This window comes from Capra hircus, chromosome 4 (genome assembly GCF_001704415.2).
Source record: "Capra hircus breed San Clemente chromosome 4, ASM170441v1, whole genome shotgun sequence".
Classification (NCBI taxonomy): domain Eukaryota; kingdom Metazoa; phylum Chordata; class Mammalia; order Artiodactyla; family Bovidae; genus Capra; species Capra hircus.
The window spans coordinates 42,336,251-42,357,181 of NC_030811.1; the positions used below are offsets into that span (position 1 = coordinate 42,336,251).

At 42.9% G+C, this 20,931-nt stretch overlaps 1 protein-coding gene across 2 annotated transcripts in view; it reads left to right on the plus strand.

Moving 5' to 3' along the window:
* Positions 359-20,931, plus strand: part of HECW1 (HECT, C2 and WW domain containing E3 ubiquitin protein ligase 1) — a 319,356-nt gene continuing 298,783 nt past the window's right edge. For both annotated transcript variants that reach the window (XM_018047001.1, XM_018047002.1), the window contains exon 1: positions 359-421. In XM_018047001.1, coding sequence (XP_017902490.1) covers positions 395-421 — 27 coding nt within the window. In that variant the 5' untranslated portion in view covers positions 359-394. The remainder of the gene's footprint in view (positions 422-20,931) is intronic.

Genomic DNA, 20,931 nt, shown 5'->3' on the forward strand with positions numbered 1-20,931 from the left:
TTTTTTTTCTCCGAAATAAGTATGATCTAGGACTTGCCTGGCAGTCCAGTGGTTAAGACTTCATCTTTCAATGCAAGGAATATGGTTGGGGAGCTAAGATCCCACAGGTGTTGCAGACAAAAACCTAAAACGTTAAAAAGAAGCAGTATTGGAACAAATTCAATAAAGACTTTTAAAAAATAGTCCACATAAAAAACTTTTAAAAAATGAGTATGAGCCTCATGTAATCTTTCCTTGTATGTGTCAGTTGCCCAAACCAGGTCTCTTGGTGGGGATGGGGCACAACATTCTTCATGGGGGGAATGTCACTGATTTTGTTTGCTTGGGATACACGCTGAGTTAACCTCGTTGGACTTTCCCCAGGAATTGATGCGCATACACGTGGTGGGTCATTATGCTGCTGCACCTGTGTAGTGTGAAGGTCAGTGTGTTTTTCTGATTATAAGAACCCATCCATGTCATTCCATTATAAACCACTCCACTCATAATGGAATGTGCCTCAGCCCGGAGCCCTTTGTGGTTGCCCCAGCCCAGGAATTCTCTCCAGTGCAGCCCTGACCTTTGAGATCCATCACCCACCCCTCCCCCACTGCCTGCATCTCCCCCTCACCCCAAATTTGACTGTGATCCATTTTGAGATGATGTTCTTTGCATGTTGCGTTCTTCTTGTGTGATGTGAATGTACGGTTGTCCCAAGTGAATTTGTACCTGGAAGCGAACACTCTGATGCTCCTTCTAAAATGACAGCTCAGAGCTCTGCTGGGGTGTGGGTGAATACTTTGCAGTTGATATGGGCATGGAGGAGCATGCCTGGAGATCAGAGCAATGATTTCTCCTGCTGATTCTGAGTGGAACCAGCCACTGTGAGGTTACCAGCTCACTGCAGTGGACCTCAAGCAGCTAGTGGCTCTCCCAGAGGATCCTTCTTCCAGATACCCTCAAACTTCCCTCTAAGTCTGCTGCTAGGATTGCACAGTTTTACGACTTGTGGGAGCAGCCCTTGCTTGTAAAAATCACAGCTCATATTTACTCAGATGCATATAAGCACAGTGCATCAGCATTTGTGTTGCATACTTTTCTTGTGTGAGTTCCTCTCCACTCACGACAATCTGAAGAGGTAGATATGACCATTGATGTACTAGAGAACTGGGCCACAGAGGGCTCAGTCACTGCTCTAAGTCTCCCAGTGGGTAAGTGAGGAGCAGGGATTCAAATGCATCCAGGCTTTCTGAGCTAGCATCCTTGTCCATGGGCCCTGGTGCTGCTCTGGGAGCATGCACTCAGCCAATCTTGAAATGGGGCTTTTGTTTACAAATAATAGAAGTTTACATCTGCACACTGCTTCACAAATGTACTAAACATATCCAAGTGCAGATTCAACTAATCCCTGAAATAACTGTTCAGCGAGGATAAGAACACATGGGGATGTTCCTTAAGTGTCCCGGTGGTGCCCAGCCTGTAGGAGGATAAGCAGGCCTCAAGTTCAGCCCTTCTCTTCCATCCTACCCCAGGGTACCACTTCCAGAGTGCCCAGAGGGGTGCTTTCTTAATGAGTGAGTTTTGAAGAATGCATTTAGAGAATGAGCATTTTGTGTGTTATATTCTGCTACTGCTGCTGCTAAGTTGCTTCAGTCATGTCCGACTCTGTGCAACCCCATAGACGGCAGCCTACTAGGCTCCTCCATCCCTGGGATTCTCCAGGCAAGAACACTGGAGTGGGTTGCCATTTCCTTCTCCAATGCATGAAAGTGAAAAGTGAAAGTGAAATCGTTCAGTCTGCCCAACTCTTAGCGACCCCATGGACTGCAGCCTACCAGGCGCCTCTGTCCATGGGATTTTCCAGGCAAGAGTACTGGAGTGGGTTGCCATTGCCTTCTCCGGTGTTATATTCAGGAAGCATTAAATTGGGACCTAGTTGTGTGCTGCTAAATGTCCAGGGGCAGTCAGAGAGTGGTGACTTTAAATGTCCTTTTCTTATGGCAAATCCCAGTCTGTTGTGCTGTCAGAGTTGATTTCTCGAAGTTCACCCGATTACTCCCACCCCTAGTCTTCCCCATTTGGGGAACACTTGACTTTTGCTAAAAGAGCATTTTTCCCAATGCATGGCACTCTCATCTGCTTATATCCCGCTCGGACTTCTGAATTTTCTCTTTGGATGTAAAGATATACTGAGAAGCCTTTTTAAAATATCAGGTAGTTCCTTTGGGTGCATTTAACATTTTGGTAGAATGTCCCTGCTTTTCTCTTTCCAAGACTAATGTCCTTGCAAAGTGGGGACTTCCCCGTCCTAGGGAATCTCAGCTCCTGTGCATTTTCAGATATAAACTGTTCCTTGAAATAAAACTGAATCTAGTAGCACAGTTAAGTGGGCACACACATCATCTCAGGGGATTTTATTCAGTGATCCAGGAAACACAACAGTTGAGCATCCTCCCCTGACATTTATATGAGTGAGCTCTCCTTGATTAACAAGGAAGAGAAGACAGCGATCACAGCTGATTCTCCCAAAGGACATAGTTTATGAAATGCAATCATAACCACAACCTCTTGGGTGACAGTGAGACTCGAAACCCGAGGGGACAGAATCAGCTGCTTTATTCCCAGTTTCCATTGCAAGTCACTGTAAAACTTCCTGTCTCCAACTCTGTAGGATAAAGGAAATCTTCTGGCCCCGTAACTTTTGCCTTTTTTGATTAAATCTTCAAAATCAAAAATGATCCCAAGGTTTTCTACACCTTCCTAATATGTTCAAAGAAAATCCACCCTGTTGCAAAATGAGTGTGCAGCATTACTAGCTGTTAAAAAGGTCTAATAGGCACCCCTGGCTGAGAACCGCTACAACTGGTAGGAACTAAGTGTTTGTGAATAAGAGAATGGAGAAGGAATCTACAAGGCAGATCATTATGCTACAAAGAGGGTCTTCTTACTCAAAGATAGGTTTCCTGAAACCTCTCAAAGCTCCATTTTGGAAAAACAAACAAACCTTATGACTTGTGTGTTACAATGATTAGCATCTCTGTGTTTGTTGGGTCCCTGAGGATACAGATGCTGATTGTTCATGAGAAAAGTAAAGCCTGAAAGAGAAGAGGAAGAAGAATCAGGCCAGGACTGCAGCCTGACAGTCTTTTCCAGACCAGTGAGCTCTCAGGAGCAACGCCTGCCTGTTTTGAGACACCCATATTGGGTGGGGTCAGCCAGGCCTTGGTACCCTCATGTCACTCAGAGCACCCTCAGAAGACCACATCTCAAAAGCTGAGGTGGACCTGAAGGAGTTGGCGGTTGTTAGCTGATGCCCTCCTGGAAGCTGGGCAGTGGACTCCTTTCTTAAAGGGCTCTCTGAGAAGCTCATCTGCCACACCTTCCAGAGACTTCAGAAAATCAGTTTTTCTGGGCTTTTCAGAATTTGATCAGAAGCAGGTGGAGACAGGGAGACAGTGCTAAGATGTGATCCTTTGCCGGAATTCACAGCCTAATGTAGTGGGGGCGGCGGGGGTGGGCTGGGGTGGGGGCGGCGGGATGGAAGAAACAGAGCACAAACTCTGGCTTTTTAGGTTTCTGTCTGAGTCAGGGCGTGTGCTAGGTGAAGAGACTTAGAAGAATAGGCCTTTAAGATTCCAGGGATCTCAAAACTTCTCACACAGAAAGTGAGGCCCAGAGACACTGTGCCCAGGATCTCCCAGAGATGGCAGGGCCCTGGGATGCCGCAGACTCAGCTCCACTCAGCTTCCTGTCTGTTCCTGACCGCACACCCCATAGACCCGTGTCTGCTCACAACTTCCGTTAAGTTATGGAGTGTTCCTGGTCTGTTGCTTCTTCTTGACCCCAGACTGTATGATAAAGGATTGCTATGGCTCCCTGACGTTTTGTGTTCTTGTTATATGTTTCAAACTGAAAGTGATCCCAAGACTTCTATACCTTATCCGCACCCCTTTGTGTCCACAGGGGTGAGCTCCATGTCTAGAATGAATTAGAAAACAGGTGTGAGTCCTTGGGTGTCTGAAGCCCACAGCTGGCTCCCCTAAATTTCCACTATAGCTCTGTCTGGCTTTTTAGTTACAGTGTCATCCAGGCATAAATGGAAAATCATCAGAAGCCTCAGTTCCACCCTACAATTTGTCATCTTGACACCAACAGAAAGTCAGCATACCATTAATTCTCTACACTTATTGATTTGGAAACTCAATTAGAAAGCTGACTTCTATCCTCTTTCTCCTCCTCTGATTCTCTTCTCTCCCCTCTTCCTCCTGCTCCTCCTCCCCTCTCCCTTCCCTCCTCTTTGCTGTCCTTCTCCCCCACCAAATAGTCTTCAGTTTCTGGAGTCCTAAGCCACGGTACTGTAGTGACTACTGTAGCTAAATCTCCCTGCATATGAAGCCACAAGCTTTCGACTTCACCAGGTTAGGGACCACCATGGTCTCCCCTCTAGCCTTTCTCCAGTCACTGCCTTGAACTCAGTACTCCTGGACTGGGAGAGAGAAATACTGTGATCCACATTGCTAACGGGTGAGCTGAGTCATGCCCTTGGCAGAGTCAAGGAACTGTGTCAAGGAGACCAGTAGTCTTGAGCGTGTCTGGAAGGGGTCTGACCTGACAAGGGATGTCTTCTTCAGGGTCTGCTTGCCTCTGCCCAACAGGTGATGGGTGCTCCCCTGCCTTGAACTAGGATCATCTGGGGTGCCTTGGGTCTGCCCGAACCTGAGGGGAGAGCTCTGCCACCAGTATTTTCTCATTAGAAAGCAGCAGCCTCAGCACAGAGGTAGGACTGCCCTGCTGACTTGCTCACAGCCTGCCCCAATGACAGTTCTGAGCGTCATCCTGATGCAGCAGGCCCAGAGGACCAGGCCACGCAGGCCCAACCATTTCTGTTAACTACCCCCAGCAGGACCAGAGCTGCAAGCCCAGAGCAAGGCTGGGACAGTGAACAGCTTCTCCGTCTGCTTTAAAGAAGATGTCTTGTTTTGAATACATAATCTGTCCTGTTCTTTCAAAGTAAGTGCTTTTATAAAAGGTCTGGACTATCCTTTAAACATCTTTCTTTTTTTCCCTCACTTAACAGGAAATGTATTTCTATCCTTTTGTGCACTCAGCTTTAGGAAGGGAGCTTGGTAGAGGGAGGATGCTTTTGTGTGAAATTCAAAGATTGGTTTAAACTAGGGCATGCACATGGCATAGCTATTTTGCGCAGACAGCAGGTGGCAAAAACATGCATGTGTGGCTAGCTGTTTGGAGCTGTGCTTATTCGATGTAGTGTATGATAAGTGGTTTTGTTTGAGCAAAGGAGCGCCGGATTTATTTGCAGCCACAGAGGAGATGCCCTTCTTGCTGGGTAGCGCTAGATTTAGAGCCAGAATTTTCTTTTTCAGCAAGAACTAGAAGTTCCCCAGCATTGCTTTTTATCCCCTCATGCCCATTTGTGTGCAGAATTCTTAGAGAACGCAACATTGCTGATGTCCTGCTACACTCTCCATACAGCATCGTGTGTCAGCAGATACGGGTCCTGGGTCTGTTTACTCAGCTCTGCTTTCTAAATGAAAGTTCTTGTTTTATATGGCTTCAAACAAGAAGTCAGGATTTTCATGCTCACAGCTAAACATACACCACGAGTGGATGTGTATTTGCCTTTCTCTCTTGCAGATTTTTTTTTTAGCAAAGTAGAACCAGGATTTAGGATTTATTTTATTCTCCTTCAAATTTTTGGGTAGGAATTATCCTGAGTTACCCAAAGCAACCTCAAGAACTCCTAGAAATTGGACATCAGATTCTGGCATAAGGGCCTTATAACACAAGCTCATCCTGGCTTTGATGTTTCAGATCAAGTCATGGATCAGTCATTTATTATTCACTGGGCACCTATTAATTATGCACCTGCTATGAACCAGATAACGGCTGACATGTGGGAGAAACAACCAAGAGAAGGCAGACGAGCCCCTGCCCTCATGAAGAATTCATTCTGCTTGAGGGGAGTGGCTTGTCAGAAGGTAAACATCACAAATAAGTTTGTAACGTTGTCCGGAATGGAGAGGGGCTAAGAAGAAAGAGAGCAGGGTGAGCATGTGTGGGGAGGAGAGGGCCTGGGAGCACCGTGTTCACCTTCTCTGCTGCTGCACCCTACTTCTGGGTTCCATCTCTGAAAACCCACGCTGTTTCTGAACTTGCGTAAAAATACAGTCCCATGGTTACTACCACCTCTACACTCCCTAAAGACGTTATTTTATTTAGCTGCCAGTGGCTTTTGTTTGGATATGATTTTGTTGATGACCTGTAAAAAAAAAAAAAAAAGGCAATTTTACAGAATAATCTTGGTTTCTTTTGGGAAAAAAAGCGAAAGTTCTTGCAGCCCTGAGCTCCAGTTCTGCTTGGCAGTAGGTGGCAAGAACTGAATGTGGTCTCTGTTAGGACCTTCTGATTGTCATTGTTCCCACTTAGCTCACCTCCTACTGGCCTCTAAAGGCAGCCATGGTGCCTGTTTTGGTGCCAGCCCTCCACAAGTTCAGAGCAGTGATGTTTCCTGTATCAGAACCCTTCCTAACTAGATGGGCCCATGGAGCTTTCTCCTCCTTCCTTCCCCTTCAATCACTTTAGGTAGGCTCAACGCTCTCTGCCAGCTACCAGGGGCTGTCAAGGTGCTGCCAGACTTTCACAGTTCCAGGCTAAGTTGGAGAAGCCATCTAGTTGAAGAGTGAACCCTGTCTTTTTCAGTCCCAGATTGCTTTCACATGACCCAGAAGAGCAGGAGACTCAGTGCAGTTCACAACACCTAGTGTATTTTCATTCTGGATAGTTACAGGTTCTAAATAACTCAGATGTTCTTAGAGTTATAGTTTCATTACAGTTCCACCTAATTAAAATGAAGGCCCATTCTCTGATTATTTCATCCTTTGTCCCTTAGACAAATCCATCAACCAAATCTTCCCCTGACGTGAAAAACAAATTATAGTAGCCAAAGCACATGTTCCAATTACTGTTTATTTCATTTCTGTTTGACTTTTCACAGTACCATGCCATTCGTCACCTGACAGGTAGGGGTGTGACCACAACGATTGCAAGAGGCTGTGTCCGCTGAGCTAGACAGGGCCTTTGCCATGGGATCTTTGGCTCATGGGCTCCTCCCAAGAAACTCGATGTTCAGCAGCACCCTTCTCCTTGTCCCAGCTGGTCAATCAGTGTTGACCTAGAACTCACTCACACAGAATATTTCCCAATGTATTTAACCATCATAACCATATGTTTGTAAGCCCTCTAATCAGTGCTTAAATTTACTTAAACAAATAACCTTTCCCTACTCCATAACACATAATAGAGCTTTACTGAGCAGTGCCTTCCATCTGTCCTTTTCTCCTGTCAGAAGGATACCTCTGACTGTCCTCGGCAATTTTTCGCCCCACCCAATATTCCCACTGCGAGGGGGCAGTCCAATCCTCACTCATCAGGGCTGTGCTTGTTCTTCTGAAGGTGGATCTCCCCATAGCCATTCTATGGCTACAGTTGCCTAGGATCCCCAGCAGCTTTAGCATCGGCTGGGAGCTTAGAAATGTAGACTGTCAAGCCCACTCCAGAAATGCTAAATTAATATATGCTTTTTAATAAGATTCCTGGGAAATTCACATAGACTTTCAAGTTGATAAAGCATATACTTTCACCACAGCCATTGGCCCCATCCACTTTGACTAAGAGCCCCTTGTAAGAAAAACTCCTTCAACCCCTGAATGGATATTCTCTGATCACTGGTTGTGAGTTCCCCAGTCAAACACAGACCCTCACGTTTTGTGATCTTAATTTTTGGTAGTTATATATTCAGGTAAATGCCACCATATTATTAACAGTTGGCCATGGTATAAAGTATCCTTGGGAGCTAAGTCATTCATCTGAAACATCTAAATGGTCATTAAGGGAAAAGTAATCTTGCAGTATGGTGTAACAGTGGATGTAGGATGTGGAAAATCCAATTAAAATCATTAAAAGACATCTGTTAAATTAAGTAGATTGTTATTTCCAGGCAGGCAAGACAGAAAAGTGGTTAAGCACTGACATGGGAATGAGGGACCAGCCTGGTTAGGGGTCCAGCTTTGCTCCCAGCTTTGTGACCTTGCAGAAGTTACTCAGCTCAGTCATTCACAAATCCACCTGCTCAAAATAACCGTCTGTAGAGCTTGGAAATAAATTCACAACTGCTCTGGCTCCATCAATAGAGTCCCTGCTTTAGGTTTTTTGTGAGACCAAGGCATCTGCATTTTTTAAAAACCCTCAGGTTATTTTGATATCTGAACGAGTTTGGGAACCAGTAGCAGCTTCATGGAGCTTCTAACTGAAACCATTAGGTGGCATTCCAGGGAGCTCTGAAGAGCTCCAATCCTTTATGTCTGAAAGAATTTAGTGAGAAGCAAAGTGATAAGTGATTTATTAGAATAGGATGCTTGTGAGGCTTGCAAGTGGGTGGGCAAGAAGGTGCCATGCCCTGAGAACTCACTGGGCTACAGTTTTATAATCAAAGGAAAAGTGGGGAGGGGGAGAATACCTTTATCATTCTTGAGTGGATGTCATGCTTTCATCATTGACTTCTCCTCCAGGTTGGACAGTGGAGTTCTTTTGTCCCTACATGGTCAGGATAGGTCCACAAATTATTTTTTTTTATATGTGCAGAGAGCATGTCCTAAATTACTGGGTTCACTAGGCAGGATATGGGCCTCATGCCACCACTGTTTTATTGTTTAGGAGCATGCCTCATGCTTCCCTTGCGTGGTTTTGTTGCTAAGCAAGCCTGTTTGGTTTTGTGGTTAAGCAAACCTTTTTTGAGTAATCATTAACTTACAGGGGTCTCTCATATTTTTTCTACTTACAATCTGCTAGTAGGGTTAACTATTTAATCACCTACTTTGTCCCTTTACTCTGTCCCTATCATAATCCCTTTGTTCTCAAATGAGGATAACAGTGGAACAGTCTTGTGGATTTAATGGTAACATGAAGGGAAAGGTCCTGTCTCGTGCCTGAGACATAGTAGTTGCTCAACATCAACAGTGATGATAATGACGATGATGGTGATGCTGATGATAATGAAGGTGGTGGTGGTAACAGTGATGACGATAATGATGCAGGCTCCATTTACACATCAACTGGATATACACAAACCTACATTCTTTATTAGCTTTAATTTATAATGGGCCTCTGTATAAAGTGAAAGTCACTCAGTCATGTCTGACTCTGTGACCCCATGGACTGTACAGTCCGTGGAATTCTCCAGGCCAGAACACTGGAGTGGGTAGCCTTTCCCTTCTCCAGGGGATCTTCCTGACCCAAGAGGAATTGAACCTGGGTCTCCTGCATTGCAAGTGGATTCTTTACCAGCTGAGCTACCAGGAAAGTCAGGCCTCTGTATAGAGGCCTATTAAAATAAATTGCCAGATTAAATACAATTATTTTATTATGACTGCTGGTAGTTGTGCATCAAGCTTTACTCCACACTTATAATAACGCTGTTTTACATTTGTTTAGTACTTTCAATTTTCCAAGTGCTTTAAAATCCACAACATTCCCTCTGATCTTAAGAGGTGGACAGAGCTATCACAGGAAATTACCCTCATTTGATAACTGAGGAAACAGACTGAGAGAAGCAAGGGACTTCCTTAGAGCTGCCCCCTGAGCAACCTGGAATAGGATTCAAGTCTTTGGGCCCAGGATCTATGTAGAAAAACTTCCGTCTTTCAACCAAAAGCTCATATTAAGGGGGATTTTCCAGGAAAATCTTGATTGACTGTTAATAAGTCTACACAGGTTAGATTAACAGTTGTCTGGGAAATAGCTCTGTTTCCTGAGTGAGTCTCCAATTTCATCTTATCTTCAGGTCTTTTCAAACCTGAGGAGAGCAGTCACAGAGGATCCTTCTTTCACAGGAAAACCAATGACCACTCAGGGTAATAGCATAGTCTTACCTACGTGAAGGATAACACAGTTTAGGCATATGTTAGAAGCGTGACATGGCCCACCAGTCTTATATTGTAGCAGAGGTGTCTGCACGTTTCCACGGATTCTCTCAAGCACTCTCACTGGAAAGTTATATCAAAGAGTTCAGCAGAATACACTAGAAAGCACACATATCAGCATTAAGTCAGGATGCAATCTGCTGACATCATATTCACAGGAACTCAATAAAAATGTCCTTGCCTTCTCCACCATTTTCTTCAGCAAAGATTCAGACCCCCAGCTGCCTTGGAACATGCTTTGTGAAAGTGTGTGAGGAGCCAGGCCCCTGTCAGCTCTGCTTCCATTAAATCATCATTTCTCTCCTCCTTTGACACTGGCCCTCCCCCCGCCAGAAACAGTCACTCTACTTCCTTGAAAACCACAGAACCAATTGTAACTGTTAGCTGTTTAAATTTGTCTCCATCAAAGTCACTTATACCCCTAAGACCCTGAGGTGTTACTGGAATGAGGGTATTGAGTTACTTTCTCTGGGACCACTTTCCTCAGTGGGCTACCCTACATCATCTCTGTGCACTCCATTCAGTAACCCACTTCCTTCTTCTTTATTGCAGACATGTATGGAAAAGTCCGATTACAAGTCAAGAATGGGAAGCACAATGTCCTAGAAATCAATACAATGAATTAACAATTAGAACCCCAGCTCTATATGATTAAAAATTAGGCCAGCTGAAAGCTGAATGTGTGCCCAATGGGATCCAAGTTGCTAACCCATTTGTTTTGATTCCTCATCTGGAATCCTCAGTTCAGTTCAGTTGCTAGGTCGTGTCCGACTCTTCGCAACCCCATGAATCGCAGCACGCCAGGCCTCCCTGTCTATCACCAACTCCCAGAGTTCACCCAAACTCATGTGCATTGAGTCAGTGATACCATCCAGCCATCTCATCCTCTGTCATCCCCTTCTCCTCCTGCCCCCAATCCCTCCCAGCATCAGGATCTTTTCCAATGAGTCAACTCTTCACATGAGGTGGCCAAGTATTGCAGTTTCAGCCTTAGCATCAGTCCTTCGAATAAACACCCAGGACTGCTCTCCTTTAGGATGACATGGCTGGATCTCCTTGCAGTCCGAGGGACTCTCAAGAGTCTTTTCCAACACAACAGTTCAAAAGCATCAATTCTTCAGCACTCAGCTTTCTTCACAGTCCAACTCTCACATCCATACATGACCACTGGAAAAACCATAGCCTGAACTAGATGGACCTTTCTTGGCAAAGTAATGTCTCTGCTTTTGAATATGCTATCTAGGTTGGTCACAACTTTCCTTCCAAGGAGTAAGCGTCTTTTAATTTCATGGCTGCAATCACCACCTGCAGTGATTTTGGAGCCCCCCAAAATAAAGTCTGATGCTGTTTCCACTGTTTCCCCATCTATTTCCCATGAAGTGATGGGACCAGATGCCATGATCTTCGTTTTCTGAATGTTGAGCTTTAAGCCAACTTTTTCACTCTCCTCTTTCACTTTTATCAAGAGGCTTTTTAGTTCCTCTTCACTTTCTGCCATAAGGGTGGTGTCATCTGCATATCTGAGGTTATTGATATTTCTCCTGGCAATCTTGATTCCAGCTTGTGTTTCTTCCAGCCCAGCGTTTCTCATGATGTACTCTGCATATAAGTTAAATAAGCAAGGTGACAATATTCAGCCTTGACATAGTCCTTTTCCTATTTGGAACCAGTCTGTGGTTCCATGTCCAGTTCTAATTGTTGCTTCCTGACCTGCATACAGTTTTCTCAAGAGGCAGGTCAGGTGGTCTGGTATTCCCATCTCTTTCAGAATTTTCCGCAGTCTATTGTGCTCCCCACAGTTAAAGGCTTTGGCATAGTCAATAAAGCAGAAATAGATGTTTTTCTGGAACTCTCTTGCCTTTTCCATGATCCTGCAGATGTTGGCAATTTGATCTCTGGTTCCTCTGCCTTTTCTAAAACCAGCTTGAACATCTGGAAGTTCATGGTTTACGTACTGCTGAAGCCTGGCTTGGAGAATTTTAAGCATTACTTAACTAGCATGTGAGATGAGTGCAATTGTGCGGTAGTTTGAGCATTCTTTGGCATTGCCTTTCTTTGGAATTGGAATGAAAACTGACCTTTTCCAGTCCTGTGGCCACTGCTGAGTTTTCCAAATGTGCTGGCATATTGAGTGCAGCACTTTCACAGCATCATCTTTCAGGATTTGAAACAATTCAACTGGAATTCCATCACCTCCACTAGCTTTGTTCGTAGTGATGCTTTCTAAGGCCCACTTGACTTCACATGCCCGGATGTCTGGCTGTAGGTGAGTGATCACACCATCATGATTATCCCGGTCCTGAAGATCTTTTTTGTACAGTTCTTCTGTGTATTCTTGCCACTTCTTCTTAATATCTTCTGCTTCTGTTAGGTCCATACCATTTCTGTCCTTTATCGAGCCCATCTTTGCATGAGATGTTCCCTTGGTCTCTCTAATTTTCTTGAAGAGAGCTCTAGCCTTTCCTATTCTATTGTTTTCCTCTATTTCTTTGCACTGATCACTGAGGAAGGCTTTCTTATCTCTCCTTGTTATTCTTTGGAACTCTGCATTCAAATGAGAATATCTTTCCTCTTCTCCTTTGCTTTTTGCTTCTCTTCTTTTGACAGCTATTTGTAAGGCCTCCTCAGATAGCCATTTTGCTTTTTTGCATTTCTTTTCCATGGGGATGGTCTTGATCCCTGTCTCCTGTACAATATCATGAACCTCCGTCGTCCATAGTTTATCAGGTGCTCTATCAGATCTAGTCCCTTAAATCTATTTCTCACTTCCACTGTATGATAATAAGGGATTTGATTTAGGTCATACCTGAATGGTCTAGTGGTTTTCCCTACTTTCTTCAATTTAAGTCTGAATTTGACAGTAAGGAGTTCATGATCTGAGCCACAGTCAGCTCCCAGTCTTGTTTTTGCTGACTGTATAGAGCTTTTGCATCTTTGGCTGCAAAGAATATAATCAATCTGATTTCAGTGTTAACCATCTGGTGATGTCCATGTGTAGAGTCTTCTCGTATGTTGTTGGAAGAGGGTGTTTGCTGTGACCAGTGTGTTTTTGGCAAAACTCTATTAACTTTTGTCCTGCTTCATTCCGCACTCCAACGCCAAATTTGCCTGTTACTCCAGGTGTTTCTTGACTTCCTACTTTTGCATTCCAGTCCCCTATAATGAAAAGGGCATCTTTTTTTGAGTGTTAGTTCTAAAAGGTCTTGTAGGTCTTCATAGAACCATTCAAATTCAGCTTCTTCAGCATTACTGGTTGGGGCATAGCCTTGGATTACCATGATATTGAATGGTTTGCCTAGGAAATGAACAGAGATCATTCTATCTTTTTTGAGATTGCATCCAAGTACTGCATTTCAGACTCTTTTGTTGACCATGATGGCTGCTTCATTTCTTCTAAGGGATTCCTGCCCACAGTAATAGATATAATGGTCATCTGAGTTAAATTCACCCATTCCAGTCCATTTTGGTTTGCTGATTCCTAGAATGTGGACATTCACTCTTGCCATCTCCTGTTTGACCACTTCCAATTTGCCTTGATTCATGGACCTGACATTCCAGGTTCCTATGCAATATTGCTCTTTACAGCATCAGACCTTGCTTCTATCACCAGTCACTGCCACAGCTGGTATTGTTTTTGCTTTGGCTCCATCCCTTCATTCTTTCTGGAGTTATTTCTCCACTGATTTCCTGTAGCATATTGGGCACCTACAGACTTGGGGAGTTCCTCTTTCAGTATCCTATCATTTTGCCTTTTCATACTGTTCATGGGCTTCTCAAGGCAAGAATACTGAAGTGGTTTGCCATTCCTTTCTCCAGTGGACCACATTCTGTCAGACCTCTCCACCATGATCCGTCCGTCTTCGGTGGCCCCACACAGCATGGCTTAGTTTCATTGAGTTAAACAAGGCTGTGGTCCATGTGATAAGATTGGCTAATTTTCTGTGATTATGAATCTTACTTCCAAGGAAAAAGATTAGAAATAAAAACCGTTAAGGAAGCAAGTACTGTTTCAGATACTACGCTATGTTGTTTTGAGAGCTTCAATCACTGTTGTCTATAGCAAGATTTATTCTACAAATATGTTCTGTGTAACATATTGTTTATTCATAAATATTTGAGGCATGTTTACTTTGAACCAGATGCTGTGCTGAGTGCAGGTGATAAAATGGTAGGCAAAGCCAGCCATGACTTTCCAGACTTTCAGTCCAGTGAAAGGGGAAACTCATTCAAATCATAGCCAATATAGGTATTATGAAGGCAAAGAACATAGCTCTGTGAGCATAGGTAAGTGAGGGGCTTTATCTGGACTGGGATTTAGGAAGTGTCCCTGAGGAAAGGATGCTTACTTGGACATGGAAACGAACTGTAGTTGATTAGGTAAGAGAGGACAATTTGTCTTCCTTATTCTAAAAATTGATGTCACCTGCTACCAAGAAAATATGATCTCATTATTTAATATGAAGAGGTATAGAAATAAGACAAGCCAGTTCTTTTTAGTTGATCTTTTCTAGAACCATCTTTTTAATTGTCAAAGTATATTCGCCCTTACCTTGCATATCAGCCCCAATTATTAGACAGATAGATTTTTACTCTTTTCTCTGGCAAATTGCTCTTCTAGTTCTTGCACACTCTAGGTCCAAAACATAGTAGGCCCTCATCGATATTTTGAGGGTTTTCAAGAAAAAGAATAATGACTTTATTTGCTGTATAATGCTACCCGAAATAGTGAATGTGAAGGGTGAGTTTATTGTGTCATAAAGCTGTGTGTGGAGTAAGAGGCCTACAGAGCACTGTGAAAAGGAAGCATTATGGTTCAAACCTAGTAAGAGTAGAGAAGAGCAAAAGATGAGCACCAAAGTAAGTCCCCCTTATTAGTAATATCACAGTCAAATCCTGGAATAATTAATAAGTGATGCATTAGCCGAATGTCTACCAAGAGAGTGGTTAGTTCAGTAAGAGACACTGCACTAAAAGCAACGTTTCCTAGGAAGATTATCCTCCTCTTTATCTCCCCTCTCTGTGTGGCCCCCAAAGGAAAGATATGTATATAGATAATATATATATTCCCTTCCCCACCCCCACAAAAAGGAAAGAAATGTGTGTAGAAAATGTATTGTGAATCACTTGTTTGGTTCCATTTATGCTTCATTTCAACCTGAGTCTGGTGGGCTGGTGGCTCAGATGGTAAATAATCTGCCTGTAATGCAGGAGACCTAGGTTTGATCCCTGGGTCAGGAAGAGGAAATGGCAACCCACTGCAGTATTCTTGCCTGGAGAATTCCATAGACAGAGGAGACCAGCGGGCTACAGTCCATGGGGTCGCAAAGAGTCAGACACTGAGTGACTAACACTTTCGCTTTCAACCTTAGTCTAAACATTTTAGTATAATTGATAGAGGAGTCAGGAAACTAAAAGGAAAAATGTCTACTCTTTTCTCCTTCCCAATTAACAATTTGTGTTATAATGATTACTACTAGGTATTTGCTTTCTCTTTCTATCATTCATGCAATCTGTGAGCCTTAACTAATTTCTGCTTTAAGGGCTGGGAGCATCTAAGGGAACAGGACACCGATGTTTACATGAAGACATATATATATTAACACTCCAAGATGAGTTATCAATAGTTGTCCATAAAAGGCTTCTGTGTTCACATAAACAGGGAAACCTGGACAACCCTAGGTCAAACAAACTGTATCTGATTTCTTAGCTGAAGGGGCTCTCAGAATGTTTGGTATGTGATGAGAGGGAGATTCAGAAATGCAGCATTTGTATTGCATTTTTTAAACGTATCATCTACTAAAATGAGTCCTTGGGTACACTCTGGGAGTGTTCTTCTAAGCAGTTGAGCAGGACTCTGCCTTATGGGTAAGGAGGCTGATATTAGCAGGGCAGGTTAGAGCCCTAAGTGAGAGGCATGGCATCCAGGTCAGAGTTCTAACTCTGAGAGGGGCTTAGCAACAAACCTCTAGTGGTAAGTTGATGGGAAAACAAGACATCTAAAACACGGTCATCTAGACCAAGCCAATTAAATGAAGAGTTACTTTATTTGCATTATTAATTTTAGTGATATTAACTGTTAATAGTAAAAGCACTATGTTGAAGGTCAGTAAGTTCCAGGAAATTAAGCATGGTGAATAAATATAACTATAGGCTCTTTCTTCAGATTTTTTAGGTTTATATCCTTGTTTTACCACTACTGACTTATATGACTGAGGCAAATGACTTTGCCTCTTTAAAACTTGATTTTTTCATATCAACATGAGAATAATAATAACAGTATGAACTACAAAGAACATTGTGACATTTAAATGAGATAACATGGATGAAGCACTTAGCCTAATATCTGGCATATGGCAAGATTTCATTCAGTGCTCATTACTTATTAAATGCTCATTAGTCCTCCCAATCCTATGAGGCAGATATTGTTTTCTCCATCCATGAGTAATGAAACTGGTTCTGAGAAAGCTTAATAAGATGCCAGGATCACAGCTATAAAAAGTCATTGGGCTAGCATTCAAACTCAGGTTCATTTAACTTCAAATCCCATGTCTTTTCTAGTATAACATTTTAATATGAAGTTCAGCGGGCATACAGATACTAATTATAGACTTTATTTTCAGGTAGATCTTGGTCAGGAATAGCTCAAAAACAGGATTAAACTAGCATAATTGAATAGGAATATAGACTGGCAGTTCAGATTCAGGCTGTTTTTGATGTATTGGCCCAGAAAATTTGAAACACTCCATTTGTCTAATAGGAGTCAAGTATGATAGAAAAGGCAGAGGAACCAGAGATCAAATTGCCAACATCCACTGGATCATGGAAAAAGCAAGAGAGTTCCAGAAAAACATCTGTTTCTGCTTTATTGACTATGCCAAAGCCTTTGACTGTGTGGATCACAATAAACTGTGGAAAATTCTGAAAGAGATGGGAATACCAGACCACCTGACCTGCCTCTTGAGAAACCTATATGCAGGTCAGGAAGCAACAGTCAGAACTGGACATGGAACAGCAGACTGGTTCCAAATAGGAAAAGGAGTATGTCAAGGCTGTATATTGTCACCTTGCTTATTTAACGTATATGCAGAGTACATCATGAGAAATGCTGGACTGGAAGAAACACAAGCTGGAATCAAGATTGCCAGGAGAAATATGAATAACCTCAGATATGCAGATGACACCACCCTTATGGCAGAAAGTGAAGAGGAACTAAAAAGCCTCTTGATGAAAGTGAAAGAGGAGAGTGAAAAAGTTGGCTTAAAGCTCAACATTCAGAAAACGAAGATCATGGCATCTGGTCCTATCACTTCATGGGAAATAGATGGGGAAACAGTGGAAACAGTGTCAGACCTTATTTTGGGGGGCTCCAAAATCACTGCAGATAGTGACTGCAGCCATGAAATTAAAAGACGCTTACTCCTTGGAAGGAAAGTTATGACCAACCTAGACAGCATATTCAAAAGCAGAGACATTACTTTGTCGACTAAGGTCTGTCTAGTCAAGGCTATGGTTTTTCCTGTGGTCATGTATGGATGTGAGAGTTGGACTGTGAAGAATGCTGAGCACTGAAGAATTGATGCATTTGAACTGTGGTGTTGGAGAAGACTCTTGAGAGTCCCTTGGACTGCAAGGAGATCCAACCAGTCCGTTCTGAAGGAGATCAGCCCTGGGATTTCTTTGGAAGGCATGATGCTAAAGCTGAAACTCCAATACTTTGGCCACCTCATGTGAAGAGTTGACTCATTGGAGAAGACTTTGATGCTGGGAGGGATTGGGGGCAGGAGGAGAAGGGGATGACAGAGGATGAGATGGCTGGATGGCATCACTGACTCGATGGACGTGAGTCTGAGTGAACTCCGGGAGATGGTGATGGTGAACTCAGGGAGGCCTGGCATGCTGCGATTCATGGGTCGCAAAGAGTCGGACATGACTGAGCAACTGAACTGAACTGAACTGATTATTGAAAATATCCTACTTGCTTATTAAACAACCTATGCTCATAGACTTGTCATTGCGTTGGTCTAACTTGTTGGCAAAAGGATTTGTATGTGTGTGTGATGGAACTGGCAGAGGCAAAGTTTGTGAACTAGGCAGCAGTTGAATTGTTGAGGGTGGAGAGCGGCTTCTGTAGGGTGACAGCTAGGGTAGAAAATCCATGCATTTAGCCATGGGAGATGCAGCCAGCTCAGCTCTTAGTAAAATATGAATGATCACTTGCCCCTCAAGTGATCATTAGGAAAGAGTTGGAACTCGAGTGGGAAAAAAATTTTAAAAAATAGTTCCATTGTTTTTATATGAATAATGTTTAAGAGATAATTTAGAAGATTACAAAACATGCAGGAAAGCAAGGAAATGTGATAAATCAACAACAACAAAAAATCTATTGGTAGAAGCAGGTCCATAGATAAACCAGATATGAGAACTAAAGAGAAGGATTTTAAAATATCTATTGTGAACACATTCAAGTATTTTCTGAAAAAGATGGCTACAGTGGATGAGTAGATGAAGAATTTCAGCAGAGAAATGGGAACCATAAAAAAAAGAACCACATGGAAATTCTAGAGTAAAGTTACCTGAAATAGATTAGATGAGTATTTTAGTCTGTTTGGGCTACTACGACAAAAATACCATAGAATGAGTGCCTTATAAACGACAGGAATATATGGCTCACAGTTTTGGAGGCTGGGAAGTTCAAGACCAAGCCATGGTCAGATTTGATGTCCGGTGAGAGCCCACTTCCTGATTCACAGGCAGCCGTGTTTTACCATATATGGTGGTAACAATGTATGGTAGAAAGGATGAGAAATCTCTCTGGGGCCTCTTTTGTAAAGGCACTAATTTCATTTATGAGAACTTCACCCTTATGATCTAATTGCCTCCCAAAGGCCTCATCTAATACCATCCTACTGAGGACTGTTTTTTAGCATATGAATTTTGGGGAACACGACATGCAGTCTGCGGCAGTGGGCCTAACAGAAGAACAGAAACGGTGACAGAAAAGATCAGCGAACCTGAAGACTCATTAGTAAGTGCTGTTCAAACTAAGACACAGGGAAAACTATTGTGAGACACTTTACAGATCATCAATTACCTGTCAAGTGGCCTAACATACATGTATTTGGAATCCCAAATCGAAAAGAGAGAGAGAAAAAATGGGCCAGAACATATATTTGAAGAAATAACACCTGGAAATTTTCAGATACTATGGAAACATTTCAATCTACAAATCCAAGATTTCAATGAACTCCAAATTGTAAAGGAACCTAAGCACATCACAGACAAATTTCTGAAAACCAAAGATAGAGGAAAGTGTCATGCAAGCATCCACAGGAGAAAAATGGCATTACATACAGGGGAACAATGGCCAAAAATATTGCGGCTGATTTTTAATCAAGAATACAGTCAGAAGGCAATGAAAAGAGATCTCAAGTTGGGAAAGGTTGTGTGGAGGAAGAATATACCATGCTCTAAGGCAAATAACAAAGGGAATGACCTAGTGAAGGGTCAGGAAAGGCTTCCTCAAGGAAGTATCGTCTGAGCTAAGAGCTGAAGGATGAGATGTTAAGTAGGCAAAGAGTAGAAAAGATGTCCCAGGTATGTGCAGAATTCCTGTGGCAAGAGGAAACTTGCTACATGGTAAAACTGAAAGGTTCAAAGTAGGTGGAACACAGATATCACGTGAAAGATGGGAGCCAGACTAGCTATTACAGGTTACAACGTGGGCTTCTGTTTTGACTCTAAGAAAAAGGGGGATATTTCAAAGAATTTTAAGCAGCAGGGATCATTTAAACAGATTTGTGTTATGAAAAACTCTTTAAACTCTGGATAAAGCGGAAGCACACCAGTGTAGCTGAGAGGAGAATAAGGGGGCATAGGAGTGATTCCAGTGAGAAATGGTGGTGGCATGGACTTGGGTGGTATCGGTGAAGGTGAAAAGAGGTGACAGTTGACTCATGAGAATATCTTCCTGATGATGAGACCAACTTGTCTGTGGGAAAGTATAAAGATGATGAATTTCAGGAGACAAGAGACATTCATGTGGAAGTGTAGGCAGGGAACTCAGAAGAGAGGTTTGGGCTAGAGATGAATATTTGAGGGTTATTGGCATTGAGAAGGTAGATTGTCTTGGGTGTAGATGAAGTCTTTTCTGCTTAAAAACCTTTTGTCTGGAGTACCAACTTTGCTGCTGGGCTCTGCATAGCATCCCAGGTATGGTGTCTGGATGGGGCAGAAGGAGCAGCCTTTACTCGAATGGCTTCTGGTTATAGTTGTTGGTCTGCACCTGTTTGCTGCCCTCTAGTGACCCTTGAAAGCTCTGCCCCACAGGCAAGGCAGCTTAACCCTTTGTGTCCTGGCTGCTTCTCGTGGGGCCTCAGGACCTGACAGCTCTGTGACTCTTGGAATATGACTCTTGGCACAGGTTACAACTTCCACCCCAATTACTTGAAACCTTCAATTAAACAGGAGGGATAACCACACCAGCAGCCAGAAAGTGTTTTCTTTCATGCCAGGGCTATACTTTTTTTTTTTTTTTAACAAGTGGCTATTGGCAAATTAATACTCAGATTTAATGAGTTTTGGCCATATCAATTATATCTTTATTGTGATGGTGAGGGGCCCACCACTAGTGCTTCTGTCTTGTTACAAGTAACTGGCAGATTTTTATTTTTCAGTGTTATTTGCTTATTCCTTGCTTGGACAAATTAACCAGTAAGAATCTACAAATGTAAGAAATTGACAAATGTTTGGAGCTACAAGCAAGTTAGAAAATAATAGCTGTCAGTCGTTGAGTAATATCTACACATCACCTACTCTATAAGGTATCAATATCATTTCACCCATGAGGAAATAGACTTGAATATGTCATGAACCTTTTCCAGGAGCCCATAACTACTGAGGTGAAGGATACTCCGGTGGACTTCAGACCCAGTCTTCCTGGGGTCCTGTTTCCTAT